General features: G+C 35.0%; 1 protein-coding gene across 7 annotated transcripts in view; it reads left to right on the forward strand.

Moving 5' to 3' along the window:
- The window catches only part of BLTP1 (bridge-like lipid transfer protein family member 1), a 208044-nt gene that overhangs the window by 169503 nt on the left and 13216 nt on the right, over positions 1 to 25325 (forward strand). For 5 of the 7 annotated variants that reach the window (XM_078069196.1, XM_036069404.2, XM_078069201.1 and 2 more), the window contains 19 exons: positions 230 to 353; positions 2083 to 2192; positions 2866 to 2956; positions 3511 to 3573; positions 5658 to 5911; positions 6479 to 6694; positions 8177 to 8357; positions 9057 to 9258; positions 10962 to 11123; positions 12305 to 12444; positions 13536 to 13737; positions 17462 to 17662; positions 18708 to 18887; positions 21782 to 21919; positions 22685 to 22942; positions 23882 to 24032; positions 24415 to 24572; positions 24677 to 24869; positions 25099 to 25316. In XM_078069196.1, the coding sequence (XP_077925322.1) occupies positions 230 to 353; positions 2083 to 2192; positions 2866 to 2956; positions 3511 to 3573; positions 5658 to 5911; positions 6479 to 6694; positions 8177 to 8357; positions 9057 to 9258; positions 10962 to 11123; positions 12305 to 12444; positions 13536 to 13737; positions 17462 to 17662; positions 18708 to 18887; positions 21782 to 21919; positions 22685 to 22942; positions 23882 to 24032; positions 24415 to 24572; positions 24677 to 24869; positions 25099 to 25316 (3242 nt within the window). The remainder of the gene's footprint in view (positions 1 to 229; positions 354 to 2082; positions 2193 to 2865; positions 2957 to 3510; positions 3574 to 5657; positions 5912 to 6478; positions 6695 to 8176; positions 8358 to 9056; positions 9259 to 10961; positions 11124 to 12304; positions 12445 to 13535; positions 13738 to 17461; positions 17663 to 18707; positions 18888 to 21781; positions 21920 to 22684; positions 22943 to 23881; positions 24033 to 24414; positions 24573 to 24676; positions 24870 to 25098; positions 25317 to 25325) is intronic. The other 2 variants (XM_078069200.1, XM_078069199.1) reach the window with 2 other exon arrangements.

A 25325-nucleotide genomic window follows, 5' to 3' on the forward strand; every position in this document is an offset into this window, starting at 1 on the left:
TTTAATATAATATTTTTTAATAATAGAATCATAGAATTTTAAATATGGAGAAAACTGGATTTGGGCTAGTACAACCCTTTTAATTTATAAATGAGATCACCAAGGTGTTAAAAGTTATGGAGGATTTTGGCCTGTCCATATATAATCTTTGATATTCTGTGGAGCAAATATAAATCATTCTTACTCTGTTACCTCTTTACACTAATTGCCATATTTGTTTTGCATCCAGAAAATTAGGTGCAAGTGAAGGAACCATAAACCAGGAAATTCAGCGTTATCAACAGTTAGAATCTGTTGCTGTGAATGATATTCGAAGAGACGTCCGTAAGAAATTACGGAGGTCGAGTATGCGAGTGAGTAAACATTTAAGAAGAATATTATTATTGGAGTAGACCATTCTTTTATTTTTTACTTTATGAAACTTTGTGACCATACTGAAGTTCTCTTTCTTTCTCCATTGCTGGTGATAATAACCACTTGATTTGTACATCTCATATCTACTATGTACTAGGCACTGTTTAAAGCACTTTACATTTAACAACCCATTAAATCTTTACAATAGCCATATGAAGTAGCTTGTATTATTTTCCCCATTTTAAAAATGAGGAAACTGAGACAGAAAGAAGTCAAATAATTTGACCAAGGTTATACAGCCATCAATCTCGGTGGAGCCAAGATTAAACCCAAACAGTGGGACTCTACAGTCTGTCCTTAGCCACTGTCTTTTGTCCACCTTTCATAAAACCACACTTTCTTTTCAGTCTGTATCTCAGTATGAGTCTTTTGAGATGCCCATTCTACTCCTGTCCCATTTTCCACAGCTGACTTTACCTCTCAGCCACTATGTACTCTTCAGCACTTCATTCTCTTTTCTTTGCACATTTAGTTGTCCTAACTAGAATTTGAGTCTCATAAATAACAAGTTATTTATCTTTGACCCCATTTCCTACCACATTTTTTGGGATTTAGTCCAATTGCTGAACAAGTGAAATAAATATGTAGATAGATATTCTACAAACATATAGTAGAAAATAGTTCTAAAATGTATTTAAATGGAGGTAGGTTTCCTTGGATCAAGGTGGTCTTGTTAGTGGAAAAACTACTTTTTTCAAAAAAGATAGGTTCTTAACCTTATTTTTTTTTTTTTTAAATAATCAACAGAACCCTTCATTTTTTGGTGGCACCCTAATACATAAAAAACATTAAATCAGAGCTGATTGGGCCAGAGGAAGGGGGGAAAGGTTGCAGGGATCCAGGGTTCATTGGCTTGAACTTTCTTGATCACCCCAAACTCCCAGACACCCTAGTTTGAATACTGTTCTAAATTATTTATTCAAATAGAAGATAAAATCCAATATGAGTTATTCATCCCTGGCTTCTGATGGTAATAAATGGATAGTGATGATCTGTAATGCATAAGTCTGTGTTTAAAATTTTTGCTACTATATACCTAACAATCATAAAATAGAATTAAAATACTGCTTATGTACTATTTATAAGGTAGTTTATACTTGGTAATTGTCTGCTAAAAATAAAATCTAGGTAGAGAGAATTAGGGAAATTGTCGAAGTTTTATCAGTGTTCTTAGCATGTATCTCATCTGTCTTTCCCCCCTCACTTCCCCCTCAGTCCCCTCGCATTCCAAATCTCCATTGTCTTGGAATCTTTTCATTATCTAGCCCCTTTCACCTCCTCCCACCACCCAGCTTTCTCCCAGAATCTTTCCTTTTAATTCTCATTTTCTTTTGCCTTTCTTTCCTTTTTGTTTCCTTTCTTCTCACCTTATTTCTGTACCCCTCATGCCTACTCCCAATCTTTTTCTTTTCTCTCTCAGGCCAGACGGTGAATTGTATTTCCATTGTACAGCCCTTCTAATTGACATTAGGACTAAAAAGTAGCAGAGTCCTGCTCTACTTTGATCCATCTATATACTGTTAAGTGACATTTAAAGTCAAATTTAAAGTAACATGTTATTGACTTGGGGGAAACATACTATTTTGTTGAATAGAATATTTTATCTGTAGTCAGATATTATGACATAAGCAACTGTCTAAAGTCACTCTTCCTCTCCCATTTCATTAGGCTGCTTCTCTAAAGGATAAGTGGGGTTTGGGTTACAAACCAAGTTATAGCCGTTCGAAAAGCATTTCTGCTTCTGGAAGACCTCCTCTTAAACGAATGGAAAGGGCAAGGTAATATATATTTCCACTACTGAAACAAGTAATAAAATTGCTGACTCCTTTATGAAGGTCCACTACTTATTTATTATGTTCTAATTGGGGAAATTACATAAGGGAGTAAAAATGAAACTTATTAGTCAAATACTGGTAATAATGGATACTGTCAAACTAAAAAGTTTATTGAGGAATTCCTCTATTTATACCAGAATCACCGTGTACTTTTTAGTAAAGAAGTACATTGCTATTTAGACAAGCTTATGTGTAAACTTACAGACTATCCAAGGAAATGAGTATGGGCAAATTAGTAGCTGCTGCTGTAAGTTTGCCATTTTAGAAAAGGTGTGACTACATACACATTTAGCATATAAAAAAATGGAAATTCTACATATTAGAGAAAAATACTGTCTTACTAATTAATGAGCACTTAAAGTAAGAAGTATAAATTCTTTTATATGGTTTAGTTTCAGAAAATCTCACATTAATTAAAATATTCAGTGTTGTTTTTTTTTTTTTTATGGGATGCTAAAGATTCAGAAATGGGATACCAAAAATTTAATCCTTGGATAAGGTAAATATTTAGAAATATTTAGAATGTTACTGTCATTTGCTAGACTTTCATTAAGTCCAGGGACTTTTTTTAAAAAGACTATTATTAATGTTTTATAACTTTATATTTTACTTCCAGTTCTCGAATAGGAGAAACTGAGGAGCTCCCTGAAATCCGTGTGGATGCAGCATCTCCCGGACCCAGAGTAACTTTCAATATCCAAGATACAGTAAGAGAGAGATTATTTGTTAGAGATACACAGTGCCAAATAATTTTTAGTAATAACGAAATTATAGTAGTTACACAGTTTCAAAATACGAATTCCTACAATGAAAGTGCCAATTGTGATGGGTGAAGTGTCTTTAAATTACCAAACAGCAGGACACTGCCTCTGTGCTATCATTTGAGAGCCGTGCTGCTCATGTTCGTGTTTTGCACCTAGAATAAAGATTCCGTACTGCTTGCTCTTAGGTGGAAAGACTTTGTTGAATAATTTTCCTTTCAAGTATGAATCCACATTAAACTAGGTCTTTTACACAAGTGTAAATGTGGAATGTTTATACTTTATGTATTTATCTTATTATGTATTTTAGCTCAGAATATATAGAGGTAATAGCAGAAACCAGAAGTCAGAAGGTCAGCTTAAAAGCTATATTTAATTTTATATATGTAAAAATTTACATTAACATGTTTGTTTTGTTTTTTGAATGTTTCTTTGCTTTTAAACCGTTGTCTTTTTATTTTTCATGAGTTTTTATATATTTTCTTATTATTTTAATTAAGTTGAAAAAAACAATATGGGGAAGTACGCCACAATCCAGCTGTCCTGGGGAAGGGTATTTTCAGGTACTTATTAAGAACAACGTAAATTTTGCTTTAAAACTAATTAACCACCCTGAAAATCTGCTTTCAAAATGTCTTCCTCTCATTTTATACTAAACTCAGACGTCAAAAATATTTTACATAAAGCTTTAAGATTGTTTGAATTCTTTTTCATCATGTATGTTTTATAAGCTCTTGCATGAATATATTTTAGTTCTGTATTTCTTTGTATGATATTAATTACTGAGTCTCCAAAATTAAAGACTAAAGCAGCTTACCAGATTAACCAAATCATAAGTCAAAAACTGCTGTTAGTTATTTGCTAATCCCTAAGTGAATCTCTTTTCTCTACATTCAACCACAAAATGAATCTTTTCTTTAAAAAAAGAATTTTAACTAACAGAAACTAGAATCAAACTTCTCTCAGAACAACAGATTAATCATTGAATGTTATTTCTTTGGAGTCACTGTATACATATAAAACATACATTTATAAAAACAATCCATTTAAAAATTATGTTCAAAACAGTATGGAAAATGTGCTACACAAGGACTTATAAGTTGAATTAACATTTTTATGAACTGTATATTTTCCCTAAATATAAGTCATGAAAGTAAAATTAAATTTTAAAAATAGATTTGTACACTAGGTATATAAACCTTTGTCTAGGAATTTTCTGTCAAGTTACATTACAAATTGGCACTTATTCCACGTACATTTTGTTTTCCTGCCCTCTTAAGCCATAGTTTTAGTACATATCCCATAGTTACACTGAATGTAGTCAAACTGAATTTTGTTTTAGAACTATGAGATTATAGGGAGCTTGATAAACATGTCCTTTTTTTCTAAAAACGAACTTGGAAATAAATCATTTACAGAATTGAGTTGAGGGATTCTCCTAATTGATTTTTCCCCATCCGATTTTTTTTATTGAGACATACAACATTATATCAGTTTCAGATGTAAAACTAATGATTTGATTTATGTGTATATTTTGAAATGATTAAGTAATTCTTAAAGGCATTAATATTTGAATTGGTTCAAGTCCTATTTTTAAATAGTAGTGTATGCTATTTGTAAAAAATAGTATATAAAAATCACAAATTATAAAATAGATCACTAAGGCATGGTTAAATGTAAAATAAATATAAAAGAAAGATTAAACAAAAATAAATATAAAATATATATATAAACATAAAACAGATTCTTACTTTTAAAAATGTAAATTTTAAAGATGTTCTGATAAATAAAATCTTTTACTTATTTACTAAATAACATGTATATTATAAAAAGTGAGGAAAAGCTGAATTCCGCATGTTTGAAATTTTTATTATAGTACTCTATTTTCGTGTATCTAATTTTGTTGTATCTAATAGCGTCAATAAATTACATTACCTTGCACATAACACTTTACAAAGGCTTATCACATTTTCAAAGGGTATTTAAGCAACTCTCAAAAGTGGACTACAAATTAGATCATAGGAAGTGTTGTTGTTGTTATTGTTGTTTCTTTTTTGATCTACTTAAATACAATGGCCTCCTGGTGCAATTCTCAGTGACATAGTGTTTATAAAAAACTATTAACCTTAAAAAATAGTATTCTTAAGTTGGACTGATTGGTATCTTTAATTACATAATGACTGGCACATCTGTCTACAGCCAATTAGGGACTCATTTTTAAAAGCTATCTATAAAAAGCATCCGGAATCATGAAGCACTTTCTGTACAGACACTGCGTGCTCTTCCATCACTAATTGCTCTCTTGCCCTTCTGATTTACGGTTGATCAACATTATTTGCTTTGTCTCCACAGCATGTTTAACTTATGCTTAAAGAATTACACAGTATGTACTAAGTAACAGGCTGATATAAGCTTATATAACGTAATATTTCACTCTAATTTTTAGTATGTCAGTAGTGTGACTTTCTGTGGTTAAGACCTGCTTCCTTTCTTGGTGTGCCATTTCATATGACTTTCTTTTAGTTCAGAGTGAGGAAATTCAACTGAGAGAACTTTAAATGTTTACACATATATTTTTTTCTTTTTCTTTTTTTAATTAAGAAGAGATGTGTAATATGAACCTGATCCATGTCTTCTCTTTTTACAGTTTCCAGAGGAAACAGAACTGGACCTTTTGTCAGTAACTGTTGAAGGTCCATCCCATTACTCCTCAAATAGTGAAGGATCATATTCCGTGTTCAGTTCTCCCAAAACTCCAGGAGGCTATTCATCAGGCCTTCCTTTCCAACCTGAAGAGGGCCGACGGGATGACAGTTTGTCTTCTACTAGTGAAGATTCTGAGAAGGATGAAAAGGATGAAGACCATGAGAGGGAAAGGTTTTATATTTACAGGAAACCCTCGTAAGTGACCTTTTTATTTTGAGACCCATAAGTAACATTTCAGAGTCTAGAACTGAACTTTAAAGTATTATGTATAACTATTAAATTTTACGGAAAAAATTTTAATGTACCTAGCCAGAGTGAGACTAAGAGACATAGCCATGGTTTACTAATGTAATTTAGCTCCACGCGATATTATTTTTTTCTTTCCCTATTCTTCGTTCTTTTAATAAAATCAGGAAAATAGCATTTTACAATTTTCAAAAATGAAATCTCCTAAAAAATGTAGACTATAGTTCATACACTGATATTCAGACTCCTTAATAGCAGTGATTATGCCTGTGTCCAGCACCTAGCACATCACCTGGCACGTAATAGTTACTGAGTGCATCGTTGTTGAATAAAAATGTAACTACATCAAACTTAGGAAAAACTTCAATTAGTATGAGCTAGTTTAGTAAAATGTATGAATTTGTAAAACAGGTAAAATTTATTTACAGACTGTTGCTGACATAATATATTGGGAAATAGGTTGTTGGAAATTCTTCCAATTTAATACAATGTAACGATCAATTGTTCTTTCTCTAGACATACATCTCGTAAAAAAGCAACAGGCTTTGCTGCTGTTCATCAACTATTTACAGAACGCTGGCCCACAACTCCAGTCAACCGAAGTCTCAGTGGCACTGCTACAGAGAGAAATATTGACTTTGAACTTGATATACGGGTCGAAATTGATAGTGGAAAATGTGTGCTCCACCCAACTACCCTTCTACAAGAACATGACGATATAAGCTTGAGAAGGTAAGAAACTGGTCAGAAAAGGATACATGTAACTTCATTTGTTAGAAATACTATTGATATATCACTGAATTACAAAGAACTTTTTCACCCATGTCCCAAAATACAGATTTAAAGAGTGGATTTAATTATAGTTGTAAGTTTGAGTGGTTATTTGTATAACATACTGTTTCTTTAAACAAGTGTATAGGGGCGCCTGGGTGGCTCAGATGGTTAAGCTTCTGCCTTCGGCTCAGGTCATGATCCCAGGGTCCTGGGATCGAGCCCTACATCGGACTCCCTGCTCAGCGAGGAGCCTGCTTCTCTCTCTCCCTGCTCATGCTCTCTCTCTCTCTCTCTATCTCTGTGTCTCAAGTGAATAAATAAAATCTTTAAATAAATAAATAAACAAGTGTATAAAGTTTTCTGGCAACTAGAAATGCATTTCTGCTTTAGATTCTAGCGATTTAATTAAAAGAGTTGTATCTTTGTAATTCTCCTTTAAATAAGCCCAAATTTCTCAGTCTCTGTTCTTGTATTGTGCACATTTCTGTTTTAAAGAACAGTGCAGTACTCAGAGATATCTTGGTTATTCAGAATTTTGATGAATTCAGAAAAACAAGATTGGGAAACTGGGGGACAGAGAGGCCTCAATATACTGGAATGTGGTTCAGGATATAACTGCAGCTTTACCGTTTGTCTCCATCATTGAAAAAGTGGTGGTATAAAGAGGCTTAAGATTAGATTATTTTTTCTTTGAATGTTTGCTTTTCTTTCCTAATCTAAAAAAGAGCTAAAGAAAATACTAATTGAGAGGATAGATGGGGAGTGGGTGGAAATGTCGATTAAAAAAAGGGGCAGAATGCTGACAATTGTTGAAGCTGGGAGATAGAGCCATAGGGGTTCACAGTTTACCATTCTGTTTACTTTTTGCATGTTTGAAATTTTTCATAATAAAAGATTTTTACAGGCACCAGGCAGGCTCAGTTGGTAGACCATGGGACTCTTGATCCTCAGGGTTGTGAGTTTGAGCCCCATGTTGGGTATAGAGATTACTTTAAAAAAAAAAAAAAAAATTGTCTTTTTGTCTAAGGAGGGTTTTATAAAATGAGAAGATAAAAAGGCACTCAAGCAGTTAAATTCCTACAAATGTAGTAGTAACGATAAAAAGCATGTTAATTCATTATAATACATTGCTTATATTCAGCTCGTTTTACCTATGTAAAGGGCAATTTCATTTGGTTCAATCTAACATGTTCATGTGAAACACCTGTGACCTCAGGAAAGCCTAAAGGTGGCTGCCCTGTGTAGCTGCAGAGCGCACGACATGAACATCATCCATGACAGTGTTAGCCAGGTTAGCAGCGGGCACTAATGAGCTTTCCTTTTTCAACTTTATTAATGAAGGATGACATTCCACTTACTGTATAAGTAAAAGTTTGGTTTTAAACAAAAGGAGATAAATGCGTTTTTTTTACAAGATAAAAATCATTTTTCTATTTATAGGAGTTATGATAGAAGTTCCAGGAGTTTAGATCAAGACTCTCCTTCAAAAAAGAAGAAGTTTCAAACTAATTATGCTTCTACCACCCATTTAATGACTGGCAAGAAAGTGCCATCATCTCTACAGACAAAGTCTAGTGACTTAGAAACAACAGTTTTTTACATTCCTGGAGTTGATGTAAAGGTAAAAACCTAAAAGTCTAGGATTAGATTATTCTTAGCAGTGTTTATTTTCTGTCGTACGTGTTCTTCCTTTACCTATTAAAGTGAGACTTTCCTGGGGGGGTGGAGGGGATGGGTTAGCCTGGTGATGGGTATTAAGGAGGGCACATACTGAATGGAGCACTGGGTGTTACATGCAAACAATGAATCATGGAACACTACATCAAAAACTAATGATGTAATGTATGGTGATTAACATAACATAATAAAATTTAAAAAATTAAAAGAAAAAAAGTGAGACTTTCCAACATTTTTCTCTGATATAGCCATATTCTGAACATAAGAACGTCCAAATTGCAGGTTGCCACTTCTTTTATACAGCTTTTCCATTAAAATTTGTCAGTAAGAAGTTACTTTTTTATGCATTGATAGTCATTACATTTGCTAAACCTTTCCTAGTCCAACTTAAACACCTATTTTTTAGATTTTAGAATTATAGAATCCTATAAATTAAGCTAGAAGGAACTTATTATCTAGGATGACTTTTTAAATTTTAAATGAAAAACAGCTAAGAATCTTGCTAGTATCACAGCGTTAACTTGTAAGAACTGGAACTGTGTCTTCTGACTCATGGATTGGTGTTCTTCCACATTTTTCTACATATGTTGGTTTTTCTCATCTTCATTATTTTAATTTTGAAAGTTTATTTGTCTTTATACAGTTGCATTACAATTCCAAGACACTAAAGACCGAATCACCCAATGCCTCCAGAGGATCTTCCTTGCCAAGAACCCTCTCTAAAGAGTCCAAGCTGTATGGTATGAAAGATAGTGCACCATCTCCTCCTTCTCCTCCTTTACCTTGCACTGTCCAGAGCAAGACTAACACCTTACTTCCTCCCCAACCCCCACCTATTCCCTCAGGTATTTCAGGAAAATATACGTTATTTTTAATTTTTTTGGTAACTTTTTAATCATCACCTACTTGCTCTATTGAGAATTTCTTGCAAATTTACGTGTTAAAGAGAAGATCACATAGACTTGCCAATAATGACTGTATAAAACTCACATATGGAAGTGTGGCCTGACTTTTGGCTATTTTTCAAACTGATACTACCTTAGAATATCAGTGTTAAAAGAAACTTACTATGCTAAATAGTTTATTTACTTAACTTTTTAGATCTATATGTATTTAGAAAAATTTTTATGTAGTTCATATTTAGGAGATTATGATCTAGATGGAAGCATCAAACTTATACTTTTAAGACAAAGTACATGGTCTTAACCACATTTATTAATTATCTATTACTGCATAACAAATGATCCCAAACCTGGTGGCTTATAACCTTAAACACAGTGTGTGTGGATCAGCAATTCAGGAACAGTTTGGCTGGTGAATCTAACTTTACAGTCTTTCGTGACTGCAGTCAAGATGTTGGCTAAGGCTGCAGTCATCAGAATGCTCGACTGCGTCTGGAAGTTCTACTTCCATCACATCCCATTCACATGATGGGCAAACTGGTGCTTTAGTTCCTCCCATGTGGGCCTGTCCACTGGCCTGCTTGAGTGTTCCCATAACAAGGGAGCTTACTTCCCTCAAAAGGAGTGATCCAAAAGAGAACATAGCTACTAAAGTTGCAGTATCTTTTATGGCTTAGCCTCAGAAGTCACAAACATTAACTTCCACAATATCTTAGAAGATTTATATATCAAACTCCATCTCTCAAATGAAACATTTTGAACTAATTCTTGTCTGGTCTGATAATCCCTTTTCTTGGAAATTCTACTATACATATAAAGTATTATTCATGTGGTGTGGTAGCCAGATTCCAAAATAGCTTCCAGTGGCCCTTGCCTCCTGGTACTCATGCCCTTATGTAGTTTTCTTCCACACTGAAGAGAGCTGACCTGTATGCTCAATAAAATAGCTAATAAATGTGATAATGCATAAAATTTTTTATATCACTTTTGAATTGACAAGGCACATCTATGCCCATTAAGTGCAGGACAGATATTATTATCCCCATTTTATAAATGAAGAGAGTTCAGGTTCATAGAAGTTGAGCTGATTTACTTGGTTTACAAAACTAATATATGTTGGGGGTGGAAACCTAAGCCAAAGTGAGCTAAATCTTAGTTAGCTATTACATTCATTCTACTCACACGGAAGTATTTGTTATGTAGAAGTGAAAGAGGGATGGCAGTCCATGTAGGGAGGCATTGTAAAAATCTACAAGCTAAGAACAGCAGGAACATAGGAAAGCCTGAAAACAACATTTTTCCTCACTTAACACAAAATATTGTTCGTCAGATTTCTCTGTGTTTTCTTAAGTAGACAAAATAATGCTAAATGAGACACTTAGCAAATTATAAACTTGAAAAATTGAAGCAACATTTGTGACCTAGAGCAAGTAGAAATAACTATTGTTTTATATGCATCATTATCTTTATATTCTAATATTAATATATCATTTCTATCAATCTGCTATTTTTACTGCATTCTTGTATGGTTTAGGTATAAGGTGCTTCACCTGATTAAACTGTCATATATAGTTCTAATTTCTCACAAAATTATTATATGTTGTATGGGAACTATTAAATTGACCTCACATTTGTAAATGTTCTAGCCAAAGGAAAAGGAAGTGGAGGAGTAAAAACAGCCAAATTATATGCTTGGGTAGCACTTCAGTCATTGCCAGAAGAAATGGTTATTAGTCCCTGCCTATTAGATTTTCTGGAAAAAGCTCTGGAAACTATCCCAATTACACCAATTGAAAGGAATTACACAAGTAAGTATCCTCCTTATATACTTACTTCCCCATCACAATTTTTTTTTTTTTTAAGAGCACAAGCACAGAGTCAGGGAGGGGGTGTTGCAGAGGGAGTGGGAGAGAGAACCTTAAGCAGGCTCCATGCCCAGTCCAGAACCCAACATGGACCTTGATCTCAGAATCCTGAGATCATGACCTGATCCTAAATCAAGAGTCAGATGCTCAACGACTGAGCCACCCAGGTGCCCCTGCATCACAAATATTTTTAAAATTCTATTACTTAGAAGGATTTTTAATGCTGTTATATATTATTATTAATATATTCAATAATCAAGAATTATAGAGACAACTTGAGAAATCATCTAGTCCTCATTTACAAATCAAGAAAAGAACTTGAGAAATCATCTAGTCCTCATTTACAAATAAATTAAGTCTTGGTGAGGGTTACATGATTTTCCCACAGCCACAGCTAGTTAATGATGAAATTAACATCCTTAATTCCTACATTAGCTTCCCTCTTGGACTGGAAACTTCTTGAGGGCAAAGGCTTAATTCTCTTTGTACAGTGTTTGTTGTAGTAGGAGGGGAATTAGAATTTGGAGAAATGAGCAGGAGGTTTGAATAGGGAAAGATGTGTAGAATGATGGGCTACAAAAGCACATTTCTGTGTGTTCATATCCCTGATCTCAGTACTAGCATAAGAGAAGGGATATTTTTTTTTTTAAGATTTTATTTATTTATTTGACAGAGAGAAAGAGAGAGAGCCAGAGAGCACAAACGGGGAAAATGCAGAGGGAGAGGGAGGAGGAGAAGCAGGCTCCCCTCTGAGCTGGAAGCCTGACGCGGGGCTCGATCCCAGGCCCCTGGGACCATGACCTGTGCCAAAAGCAGATGCGTAACCGACTGAGCCACCCATGTGCCCCAAGAAAGGATCTTTTGATAAATAGTTTTCCCAGAGTGTCTGGCTAGTGTAATCAGTTAAGCGTCCAAGTATTGATTTTGGCTCAGATCATGATCTCAGGGTCTTGAGATGGAGTACCCCATCAGACTCCACACTGATCGTGGAGTCTGCTTAAGATTCTCCCCCCCCCCCGCCCCGTGCTTGCACACACTCTTTCTCTTTCTCTCAAATAAATAAATAAATCTTTAAAAAAAATAGTTTGCCCTTGCCCTAATAATAAAACTAAATATTTTAACAGCTGTCAGTTCACAAGATGAAGATATGGGACATTTTGAAATACCAGATCCTATGGAAGAATCAACAACATCATTAGTATCATCTTCGACATCTGCTTACTCTTCTTTCCCTGTAGATGTTGTGGTTTATGTACGAGTTCAGGTGATATACTTCATTTATTCCTTTTTGTTTTAAAGAAAAATGTTTTTCTTAAGTTTATTTGAATATTTCCAACATTATTTCCCTTAAAGTTTCTTTAACCTTGGATTCATGGACCTTTAGTAAACCTATAATGGCTTAGAGATCACCTGGACCTCTGGGAAGTATATGTACAATTTTATGTGTGTATTTACTTTTCTGCTGAGGAGGTTCATAGATCTTTGGGTTTTCAAAATTTAGATCTTACACTTTTTTGGCAAAAATAAAAATGTGTAAGTTAAAACCCTTTTTTTTTTTTAGAATTTTATGCCTTTTTTTATTTCTTGCCACCTGTATTTCTTGCCATTATGGTCCTTTTGGGGCAAATGTAAAGTGTAATTGAGATGTAAGTCACACAGTAGTACCTTTGTTAGATTTTTGCTAAGTTATGGAATTTTTATTTAATATTTTATTGTAAAATGCAGTCTTCACAGTCGCCCTTTGGGACTGTATTAGCATCTGATTGAGTCCATTTATTAAAGAGGATTTGAAAACTACTTGTAACCAAACTTCAGGTTTCAGTTTACCTTCAATTAAAATCTGATAATCTCAAGAATAAAAGAAACACTAATGGTCATCTGTTCAAACTATTTTCTACAATAGCAGTTTGGCCAAAAGGGCTTCAGGATGGAGTTTTGCATTAGCCTTTTGAAGATATGATAAAAACATGTAATGGGGGAGGGCTTGAGAGTTTATAAAACTTATTAAATAGCTTTTTAAAAATTTTAGTATAAGAGGAATTATTTCCTTTAAAAATTTGATTATGAGCAAGTATAATATGAACATAGATATCTTTAATGTTCTGAATCATCTAAATATCTAAATATTTATCACTCAGAGGTGATTCCTAAAATGCCATTTTGTTAATAAATTTTGGTTAATGTATCATGTATCTGTTTGAAAAAGCTAGGACATTAAACACAAAAGCCTTTGAAGTGTCGAATAATTTGCTATATGTGGACTGAAGTGGAAATTATATATTTGGAATCCAGTGTGAAATTTTTTAACTAGTACCCAGAAATTTTTTTTTTTTTTTGGCTTTCTGCACTTTTTAGCCCTCACAGATCAAGTTTAGCTGTTTACCAGTATCAAGAGTAGAATGCATGCTAAAGCTACCATCCCTGGACTTGGTGTTTTCTTCAAACCGAGGTGAACTGGAGACTTTGGGGACCACGTATCCCACAGAGACTTTATCCCCTGGAGGTAATGCTACTCAGACTGGAACAAAGACCTCTACAAGCAAAACTGGAACACCGGGTACAGAAATACTCTTTTATTCCCTGGTAGAAAGCCAACTACTATTTTCAAATAAGTATTTTAATAGTGATTAGTGTATATTACTAAAAAAATAAACTTGGAAAAGGAGAATATTTGAGATTAGAGTATTTATAGAAAAATATATTGAGATCAAAGTTTTTTGAGTATATTTTGGTACAAGTGAATGGCAGTTGGATAGCATTTTTTGTTTGGTTTGAATGTACACGCTACAAGCACTATGAAGTAAATGTCGTTTTATACGTTTAAGTACTTTTGAATGTCTTATGCTCTATTTTTACATTTAAGAGTAATCAGTGTTGCAAATGGAAAATAAGACAGTGTTATCATGCAAGAACTTATCACAGTGAATTAAAATTGTATCAAGGGTAGTTTGTGTGTGTGTGTGTATGTAATCATAATAATGTATATATATATATATTTAGAACTCAAATGTCCATTTCATGAAAGGTTTTGTTTTTAACACACAACTGATGATTTCCTGGTGAGAAAGTCACTGTTCACTGTATTAAAGCTCAGTGTCATTTCTGCCCTAAAAATCATAGAAAGATTGCATATGCAAATGATAAAGATTTTATTGACCATTCTTAAAGAGACTAGAATGAGTGAAAATTGATAATTATTAATAAGAGAACTATCATTAAAACAATGGTTCATAACCAGGGGTTAAAAAAAGCCCCCAGGGGATATTTTGCAATGTCAGAAGACACTGAAAAAATGGCTAAAACAAAACATTGCCTTGCTGCATGAATCTTTGAAAGTTTTCCTCATAAAATAGGAAAACAAAAAGTTGATATTTTAGGGGCACCTGGGTGGCTCAGTCGTTAAGTGTCTGCCTTCGGCTCAGGTCATGATTCCAGGGTCCTGGGATTGAGCCCCACATTGGGCTCCCTGCTCAGCGGGAAGCCTGCTTCTCCCTCTCCCACTCCCCCTGCTTGTGTTCCCTCTCTCGCTGTGTCTCTGTCTGTCAAATAAATAAATTTTTTAAAATCTTAAAAAAAAAAAGTTGATATTTTAGAAATAAGTTTTTGCAAATGTGGTTGCCCACTGTCACGCTTAGCTCCAAAATATTGCTGTTGGAATTGTGTTGTAGTCTATAAAATATTGGAGTGGTAGTGTCAGTTTTTGAAAACCTACTTTTTGATTATAAAATTAACTCACTGTTCATTATAGAGAATACAGAAAACAAGAGTACTAAAAATGAAAATAATATCCTTTTATCTTAGATAACCAGTATTATCACTTCCTACCTACTCTCCCACATTTTTGTAGATACAGTCTTCTTCCCAGGCAAAATTCAAATATGATCTCTTCTGCTATGTATCTTTTAAAAACTTAAAATATAAGTTTTTCTCAAATTATTAAATATTCATCTCTAAAATAATTTTAATGATTGCATGATATTCCATCATTTTGATCATACATTTGAGACTCCCTGGGCTTTTTGTTTTCTATTTTGTGAATAATATTGAGATGAATATCTTTATATATAAATCAACATCCTTAGGATAAATTCTTAAAAGTGGAATTCCTGAGTCAGAGAGAGTGAACATTTTTAAAGTGTTTGATATGTTTTACTATTCTAGTAAATATAAGATTTCTGCATCCTCACCACAGTGTGTGTAGACACCAGGTTCACTGTATTCTTCCCAACATTACGCTTTAAATTTATTTTTAATCATTGTTAATGTGATGGGCTAAAATGGGGTTTTATTTTATGTGTTATTACTTTATTGGCTAATGCGGGAGAAAAATATGCCCATGTCCATTTCTCTGTTGGGATATTCACTTTTTTTCTTAGTGACAAAATGCCACAAATTACTGACACTTAAATTATTGTAGTAGTGTAGATATGTACCATACTAAGTATATGTAGTGAAAGGAATATGAAATGAGCGACTATTTTTTATGTCCACATTTTGATCCTATAGAAAATTAAAAAAAATGAAATAGCATCCCTCATTTTATCATCATAAAACATGCAGGAAGAATAATGATAAGAATAAATGTATAAGAAGTATAGGTTATGATAGTATCCATTCTTTTTTTTTTTTTTAAGATTTTTTATTTATCTTCTCAGATAAAGAAGCACAAGCGGGGGTAGGGACAGAGGCAGAGGGAGAGGGAGAGGCAGAAGCAGGCTCCCTGCTGAGCAGGGAGCCAGACCTGGGGCTTGATCCTAGGACCCTGAAATCATGACCTGAGCTGAAAGCAGACACTTAACTGACTGAGCCACCCAGACACCACAACAGTATCCATTCTTTCAAAGGATCTTTATTGAACTTTACTGGGGCCCGGGTCCATGCCAGAGGTTGAATGGATGGTAGTGAACCTAGCTAGCAGATATGTCACTGCTAATGTGGAACCTAAGTTGAATTTGGAGAAACAGAAAACAAGCAAACAAGTGTATTTTAAGTGGAAATGTGAAGTGAGTATGAGTTAGCCAAGCAGAGAGTTGGGATGATGAACACTTTAGGGAGAGAACACAAAATCCATGAAGCAAGAAAGAATTTGGCAAGTTTAAAAAACAAAAACAACTAGTGTAAGTGTCGTGTGGCAAACAAAAGGTAGATTGGTATGATAAAGATTTAGAGAGATGGGAAAGAGCCAGATCATGTGGGAAAGCCACTGAAGGTTAAACAGGAAAGTAGACGTGAGATTCTGATTTACACCTTCAGAATACCACCAGTCCAGCTGCAGTCCGATAGTTGATTGGAGGAGAACAAGAGTAGAAGAAAGCAGGGAGAACAGTTGGCCATTTCAGCAGTCCAGAGCTGATAATTGCTTAGACTAGAGGAACAATAGTGAGATACAGGGAAATGGACAGGCTTAATTTATGTTCTTAGACATTGAAATGATAATGGTGATAAATTACATGATAGAAGTGGGAAGAATGACAAATAAGTCTCAGGTTTCTGGCTGAGCTATTTGCTTGGAAATATCACTTACTGGAGATGGGAGACACTGGAAGAAAAATAGATGGGGGTTAAAGATCAAGAGTTCAGTTTTGGACATGGTGAGCTTTAAATGCTTGTGACACATTCTAGTAGGATGTCAAGTAACCAGTTGCAATATGAATCCAAAGGAGGTCTATATATTTTGGAAATACATATTTTGGAATTACTAGCAAAATCATATAATGTTCTCTTAAGATGCTTTACTCGTATTTTTTACATTTAAAGCATATTTTGAATTAGCCTATACACCACCTATGGTAAGTGTTGCCAATGAGGACACTTGCTTCTTCTCAGAGAAAGAGATCTTTAACTTTCTGCGTTTGTGTACCGTGCTCTATTTCCACTGCTGGCTACTGAAATGTGGACTCCAGTTACATGATTTGGATTTTTTATAGTTTGTTCTCCCCCTTCGCTTAAGTCCCAGCTATTTTGTGCCTTTTCCACTGCCTGCTTCCAGTGGAGCAAAGGAGAAAAGAAACAGGAAACCATGGAGTTGGCCAATCAAATGTCTAAATAATTGTTTCAAAGATGAACAGAGTATTCAACCCCAGTTAATAGAATAAATTAATTGAAAAGTACATCTGAGTCTTTATTTTGATATCAAGATTTTAAATCTATTTATCAATTAATGTTTGAGTATTTCCATTTTAATTTCAAGTCTTGTTTGGTTCTTAAGAATGTATTAAGTGACAGGCTTTTACAATCTTCTGTGGCTTATAAATATTTTGGATTTCTTGTTTTCACTATAGGTTCATCCGGCCTAGGCAGCCCTCTTGGCAGAAGTCGACATAGTAGTAGTCAGTCAGATCTGACCAGTTCTAGCAGCAGTTCGTCTGGGTTGAGCTTCACTGCATGCATGTCTGACTTTTCCCTTTATGTATTTCATCCGTACGGAGCAGGGAAACAAAAAACTGCTGTTTCTGGGCTCACACCTGGATCAGGAGGACTAGGTATACTTAAGAGTGTTTCCATCTTGGGGCGCCTGGGTGGCTCAGACGGTTAAGCTTCTGCCTTCAGCTCAGGTCATGATCCCGGCGTCCTGGGATCGAGCCCCGCATTGGGCTCCCTGCTCAGCTGGAAGCCTGCTTCTCCCTCTCCTACTCCCCCTCCTTGTGTTCCCTCTCTCTATGTCAAATAAATTAAAAAAAAAAATCTTAAAAAAAAAAAAAAAAGAGTGTTTCCATCTTTTTTAATTTATAGCACATTTTCAAGCTTTGATCTTTTCAGAAATCACAGTACCTTTAATAATGGATATAAAAGAAAATTAAAAAAATTTTTTTTAATTAAAAAATAATGGATATAAAATAAGATCAAAAACTTTATTTTTCTTCTTGACAATATCTATCCTGTCTCTACATAAGTAGAAATATGAAATAAATAATTGAGGTGAATTAATTATATAAGAATTTTAAAACAGTGACATATGCAGCACAATAATCTTTGGATTTAAAAAGGATATTTATGTTACTGAAAAGTTTAAATGTTTTACCAAATCATTATTTGTATAAGAAATTGTATTCTGCAAATAGTGAATTTTTAAAGTGTGTGCATCACATTTCTCAGTTTAAAATGAAACCACCTTCTGCTGCTGTTGCTTCTCCTTCTTGTCATTATTTAACCAACTTAAATTTCACTATCATTTTAAAGTGCAGATTTACCACTAAAAATGTCTGAGATTTTGATATTAGTGAATGTCTCTTGATTTGCTTAGAGAAGTAACAAAAACATATATTCCATGTCAGTGCTAGTTTTTGTTGGAGCAGTATTGTGAAAATCATCACTATTGTTTATGGGCTTGAAACTATTAAACTATTGTTAAGAATGCTAATGCTCATTAGATCATTCTTAAATTTTTAACCTCACCTAAAGTGATTTTAATTGTTGGCATATTCCAGTGTATTAGATAATTTCATGTAACTAGATAGTTGCATACATGTATATATATGCATACATATATAAATGTGTGTGTGTTGTGTTTTTGTTTTTGGTTTAAAGGGAATGTGGATGAAGAACCCACTTCCGTCACTGGTCGAAAAGACTCACTCAGTATAAACCTTGAATTTGTAAAAGTGAGTTTGTCTCGGATAAGGCGCTCAGGAGGTGCCTCATTTTTTGAAAGTCAGTCTGTAAGCAAATCTGCAAGCAAAATGGACACTACACTAATCAATATATCTGGTACTTAATTGTATAGTTTCTTAATTAAAATGCTGTTTTTCAGAATTAAGTAAGGGCCTCCTTTTTAACAGTGTTTTAATAGTAATATTAAGCTTTTAGTGATGAATGATTTAAATGAGAGGAGTAACAGTCTAGGCCAATGTTCTCTCTCAGTCCAAGTAAGCAATGTTAGGAATATGATTTCTAGGTAAATGCATAGAAATGTCACCCAAAGGCCAAAGTATGCCTAGTTAAGTCACTGAAAACTGCTTCTTTTCTTCACTTCTCTACCATGAATTGGTAAAATTTCTGATTTTTCATTAGCTTAGTTTTCTGATTGTAAATTCTTAAAACACTAATGAGGGATGATGGTTAAAATTTTTTTACTTAGTGTCATTAGATCTTAAGCTGGGTACATGTGTATTGCTAGCTTTGTAACTAGCCATATACCTATGGGCAAATCACTTGCTCATTTTCCTTATGTTGTGACTTGACCGTTTAAAATTAAGTGCATGTGGGGCGCCTGGGTGGCTCAGTTGGTTAAGCGACTGCCTTCGGCTCAGGTCATGATCCTGGAGTCCTGGGATCGAGTCCCGCATCGGGCTCCCTGCTCTGCAGGGAGTCTGCTCCTCCCTCTGACCCTCCCCCCTCTCATGTGCTCTCTCTCTCATTCTCTCTCTCAAATAAATAAATAAAATCTTTAAAAAAAAAAAAAAAAAAAAAAAAATTAAGTGCATGTGGAACATTTTTAAGAATTCAGAGTACTATGGGAGTGAAAATTTTTAAAGTTATTAATTGCACAAATACAGTAAGTACACTTAAAGCTAGTATTCAACAAACATACACTGAGCCTATATTTTACAATGAACTTGTGCCGACACTCTGGTAGGTGATTCAGGGTGCCGGCATGAGTAAGACAAGGTCTCACAAGTAGACAAATAAATGACAGTGCAGTGTAATTAATGCTATAATGGAGCTTTACATAAAGAGGAAGAAATAATTTGTTTATTCAAGAGATCAAAGAAGGCTTCACAAAAGAAATGATATTGGGGCCAGATCTTCAAAATTATGTAAAAAAAAAAATTCTTAGCTATAGCAACATGGTCTTTAATGGTACAGAGAGCATCAGAAAGTATGCTTTTGGATCATACTTCGGTTCACTGAAGCAAAGCATAGTTATAACTGAACATTTAACTGGTTGTATAGTTAAATGTCCCAAGGGAGAGAGGAATTGCTTAGAGGGAAAGCTGGTAAAACACCCCAGGACTAGATTGATGGGAGACTCATATGCCAGGCTAAAGAACAGGATTCTGATCCTTTGGGCAGTGAAAAGCCATTAGAGGTTTTTAAGAAATGGGATGACAACACTGTGCTTAAAGATGACAGTACTATATTGTACACTTCAAAAATCTGTGAAGACAAAAAAACAATCTGTGAAGATAGTAGATCTCATCTTAAGTGTTCTTACCACACACAATAAATTTGTATATGTATTATAAAATAACATGTTTGTATTTAAAAAAAAAAATAAATGGGATGATGCTTCAGATTGGTGTTTTAGAAAGAGTTGATGGCAGCATGAAAAATGGGAGAGATGCTTGAAAAGACTGTTGAAATAGACCAAGCAATAGGGAGTGAAGCCCAAAACTGTGACAATAAAAAAGAAGAGAGAATGGTTTTAAGAGAAGTAGAACCCACAAGCTTGAGGACAAGTTGTGTAAGGAGTAAAGGAGACAAGGATGCCTCAAGTTTTTAGCTTAGGTGACTGAAGGGATAGTGGACTGTCATTAACTTAGATCAAAAATAAGGAAGTGCTGGGGCGCCTGGGTGGCTCAGTTGGTTGAGCGACTGCCTTCGGCTCAGGTCATGATCCTGGAGTCCCTGGATCGAGTCCCGCATCGGGCTCCCTGCTCAGCAGGGAGCCTGCTTCTCCCTCTGACCCTCCCCCCTCTCATGTGCGCTCTCTCTCTCTCTCATTCTCTCTGTCTCAAATAAATAAATAAAATCTTTAAAAAAAAAAAAATATTTAAAAAAAAAAATAAGGAAGTGCTTATTAGGACGTTTAGGTGGGAGAGTCTGTAGCTAATTGGCTGATGGGCTATGTGGATATGGACTCAGGCTGAAACAGAAATATTAGATTTGGGGGACACTGGTGTGTAACTCCTTACAGAAGCTCTGGTGGAAGAACAGAAGAGCATGTAAAGCAGGGGCGGAAGAGTGCTCAGAGCAGAACCCCAAGAAGTGGTCATCACAATGCTTTCAGACTGACAAGTCCCTGCTCTTTGTCTAAAAGGAAAATAGTAGTTCTTGCCACACACTGTTTGGTTTACAACTACTTTTGAGGAAGTTTGTGTCCCTGCCCATCCCGATTATTCAGTTTCCATATTTGAGAAGAGCCCTATATTAAAGTTGAAAGCTGTCAATAAGTCTGATCTTTAGAACCCCTCAGAATTTCATGATAAAGTGACAACAGAATTCCAAGTTGCCCTCACCTCAAAAAAGGAAATGGGAATAGTGTAAGAATGTGCTATTTTTTAAAAGATTTTTATTTATTTATTTGAGAGAGAGAGAATGAGAGAAAGCACGATAGGGGGGAGGGTCAGAGGGAGAAGCAGACTCCCTGCTGAGCAGGGGGCCTGATGCGAGATCGATTCTGGGACTCCGGGATCATGACCTAAGCTGAAGGCAGTTGCTTAAGCAACTGAGCCACCCAGGCGCCCAAAAATGTGCTATTTTTATCATTTGTGGAAGGAACAAATATTATCACTTACTAATCATACCTTGTAACTTATTTTGATATTTCATTAATTATAACATTATTATAATTTAGTTGTGTCATGTGTCATACCTACCATGTGACAATATTAAAGGTTTTGGAAATCTGTTCTAACAGACTTTATTTATTTATGTATCAGCTGTATGTGATATAGGGTCTGCCTCCTTTAAATATGATATGCGTCGACTCAGCGAAATTCTGGCATTTCCAAGAGCCTGGTATAGGAGAAGTATTGCAAGACGCCTATTCCTTGGAGACCAAACTATAAATTTGCCAAGTAAGCTTGTTATGTAATTGTAATTATACTTATGTTACTTTTAATTTTGGTTACAGTAGTAACAGGAATCAATGATTGATACCACAAACTTTGTTTTACTTGGTAAGACATCCAAGTTAATCATGGTTAATTAAGCATGGAAAACAGAAAATGTTGGGGATATGCTATCACATTGCCTGCACTTTTTCTCTTGGACTTAGATGATGTTTTAGTAGCATATTGTGTAAGTGAAAGGTAGAGTTAACATGATACAGTAGAAAATATTAGAAATCCAAGTTTGAGTCTATCCCTTATTATTATTTTTTTTTATTTTTTGAGATAGAGAGAGTGTGCACACTTGCACGACCGGCGGGGGGTGGGAGGGCCAGAAGGAGAGGAAGAGAGAGAATCCCAAGCAGGCTCCCCACCCAACGCGGAGCCCAACGCAGGGCTGGATCTCACGACCCTGAGATCATGACCTGAGCTGATTTCAAGAGTCAGATGCTTAACCAACTGAGCCACCTAGGCGCCCATCTATTCCCTTATTTGTAAAATTGAAAAAGAGTACCTGTATTGCCCCTCTCATGAATTACCATGAGAATTAAATAAAATAACATGCTGGAATGTACTTTGCAAACCATAAATTGCTGTACAGTTCTCAAATAGAGAACTAGAAGGAATCTATGATTAGAAAAGGTAGAGTGGTGAAATTTATTATTTTATAACGTGGAGATTGTACCCTGATTAATTTTGATTCTGTTAATTTTGTTTCTACTTTTCTAACAGCATCTGGCCCAGGGACACCTGATTCCATTGAAGGGGTAAGCCAGCATCTTTCTCCTGAATCGTCAAGAAAAGCTTACTGCAGGACCTGGGAACAGCCTAGTCAGTCAGCCTCTTTCACCCACATGCCTCAGTCACCTAATGTATTCAATGAACATATGACAAACAGCACCATGTCACCAGGGACAGCAGCACAGAGCCTAAAATCCCCAGCTTCCATAAGATCAAGGAGTGTGTCTGATTCTTCAGTTCCCCGAAGAGGTAACACTGCTCTCTTTGTTATCAGTATCCCTCCAATGCCCCCAAGATAAAAATCTTAATTAGTTACTCTCAGATTTCTGCCTCAACTGTAGGAAAAGATACTCTTGAAGATTTTTATGGAAGATGGAGGGGTGGGAATACCCAAAACCAAACAATAGACACTTCAAAGTGTTTGCCAGAAGAAGAGATAGCTGGATGACTAGTAGCTTTGAAAAGGGAAAAGAAGAGAGGAATGAGCATATTATTAGTTTGTTCCACGTGGTAGTTATTTTTAGAAGTAAAACAAACCTGTGACGTTGGAAAAGATGTTTGATTTTGAAAAAGTTAATTTTTTTTTCCCTGAGTGTCAGACTCATTTATGAAAAAGTTAATCTTTGGTATTCATCCATTCAGTCATTCCTTTACTCAGCCAATGTTTTTTGAACTCTTTTATGTGCTCAGCACTCTACTTGTATCTGAACATATAAAAATGATATAGTTCATGTCACAAGCTTAGAGTATAATGAGTAAATGCAGGGTTCAAGATACACACTGAGCCCACAGGAACCCAGCAGACGGGCACCTCAGCAGGCGTCTGCATTTCAGAATGGTCCCTGCCTTCAAGTCCTCTATTTGGCAGCCGCAACTTATGATTTTCTCCTTTGTTAAGAAAATCCCAGGGTGACGATCTGTGCTGCTGTATCCCATGCACACCAGAATTTCCTCATGTAAAATGGAGATCATCCGGAACTTTATGAGCTTTCAAGAAGACTGCTAGCCCTACTGAATGTTCAGTAAATGGTAGCTAGTATTTTAGAAGCAATATGACAGCTATTAGATGTTAGGTTTTAATTAAGAATACCATATTTTTACTTCTGGGGCTGTAGTGGTAAGAATGGTAACTTTTAATTGTCTGAGCATCTATGTGAGTGAATATGCATTTGATGTTTCTGTTTTTAGATTCACTTTCAAAAACATCAACTCCTTTTAACAAATCGAACAAAGCAGCAAGCCAACAAGGGACCCCATGGGAAACATTGGTCGTGTTTGCCATCAACTTGAAGCAATTAAACGTTCAAATGAATATGAGTAATGTAATGGGAAATACAACGTAAGATATTCAGATACAAGGAAAATTAATCATTCGTTGTAATTTTTCTTATATTGTAATAAAGCAATTTAAAACCTTTTTAATACTGAAGTGTTTGAGACAGTAGAAAAAAGCTATAAATTGCTTTATCTTGAAAATGGTTTTATCCTAAAGATATTGTAATATAAAACAACATGGACTATGTCCTCTAAAAAGAGAAAATTAAAAGGAAAACAGTGTAATTTGCTAAGAAGAAAGCTTTATTATCAATATTCAAACATTTACCACAGTTTTTATAAGAAATGTATTGTTTTGTCAGATTTTCAAAATCCTCTAACTCCTGTTTTAATTCATGACATTGAAAGTGGTATGTCGAATTAACAACCCTTTTTCTTTTCTCCAGTTGGACAACTAGTGGTTTGAAGAGCCAGGGCCGTCTGTCGGTAGGAAGTAATCGAGATCGAGAGATAAGCATGTCCGTAGGTCTGGGAAGATCACAGTTGGATTCTAAAGGAGGAGTAGTTGGAGGGACCATAGATGTCAATGCTTTGGAGATGGTTGGTATGTTGAAATTTTACAACTGAAAACAAATTTTTGAAAATTGATTTTGATAAGTTTTCCCCATTAGGTATTTCTATGAAAGGTAATTATCATTTCTATTTTAGCTCATATTTCTGAACATCCAAATCAGCAACCTAGTCACAAAATTCAGATTACTATGGGTTCTACTGAAGCTCGTGTTGATTACATGGGCTCAAGTATCCTCATGGGTATCTTCAGTAATGCTGATCTCAAGCTTCAGGATGAATGGAAAGTAAATCTGTATAACACACTGGATTCAAGCATGACTGATAAAAGGTATTTAGTGAAATGTTACTTTCTGAACACTTTGTATGACTGCTTTTAGTATGTTTTCTCTCCTCCAGTGAGAAAACACAAATGATTCATTTTTTTTTGCAAAATGATTTTATATTATGCAACTAATATGAATGAAAAACCTGGGTGGAGAAGGGAATTTTCCTTTTTTTCTTTTTTTTTTTTAAGCCATCTTCTGTAAGATATATGATAGCTCTGTTTTATGCTTTAGTGAAATATTTGTCCATGGAGATTTGAAGTGGGATATTTTCCAAGTAATGATATCAAGATCTACTACACCAGACCTGATAAAAATAGGAATGAAGCTCCAGGAATTTTTCACACAACAGTTTGACACCAGCAAACGAGCTCTGTCTACCTGGGGACCCGTTCCATATCTTCCACCTAAGACAATGACTAATAACCTAGAGAGAAGTTCACAAGAACAATGTAAGAATC

This window comes from Halichoerus grypus, chromosome 3 (genome assembly GCF_964656455.1).
Source record: "Halichoerus grypus chromosome 3, mHalGry1.hap1.1, whole genome shotgun sequence".
Taxonomy (NCBI): Eukaryota; Metazoa; Chordata; class Mammalia; order Carnivora; family Phocidae; genus Halichoerus; species Halichoerus grypus.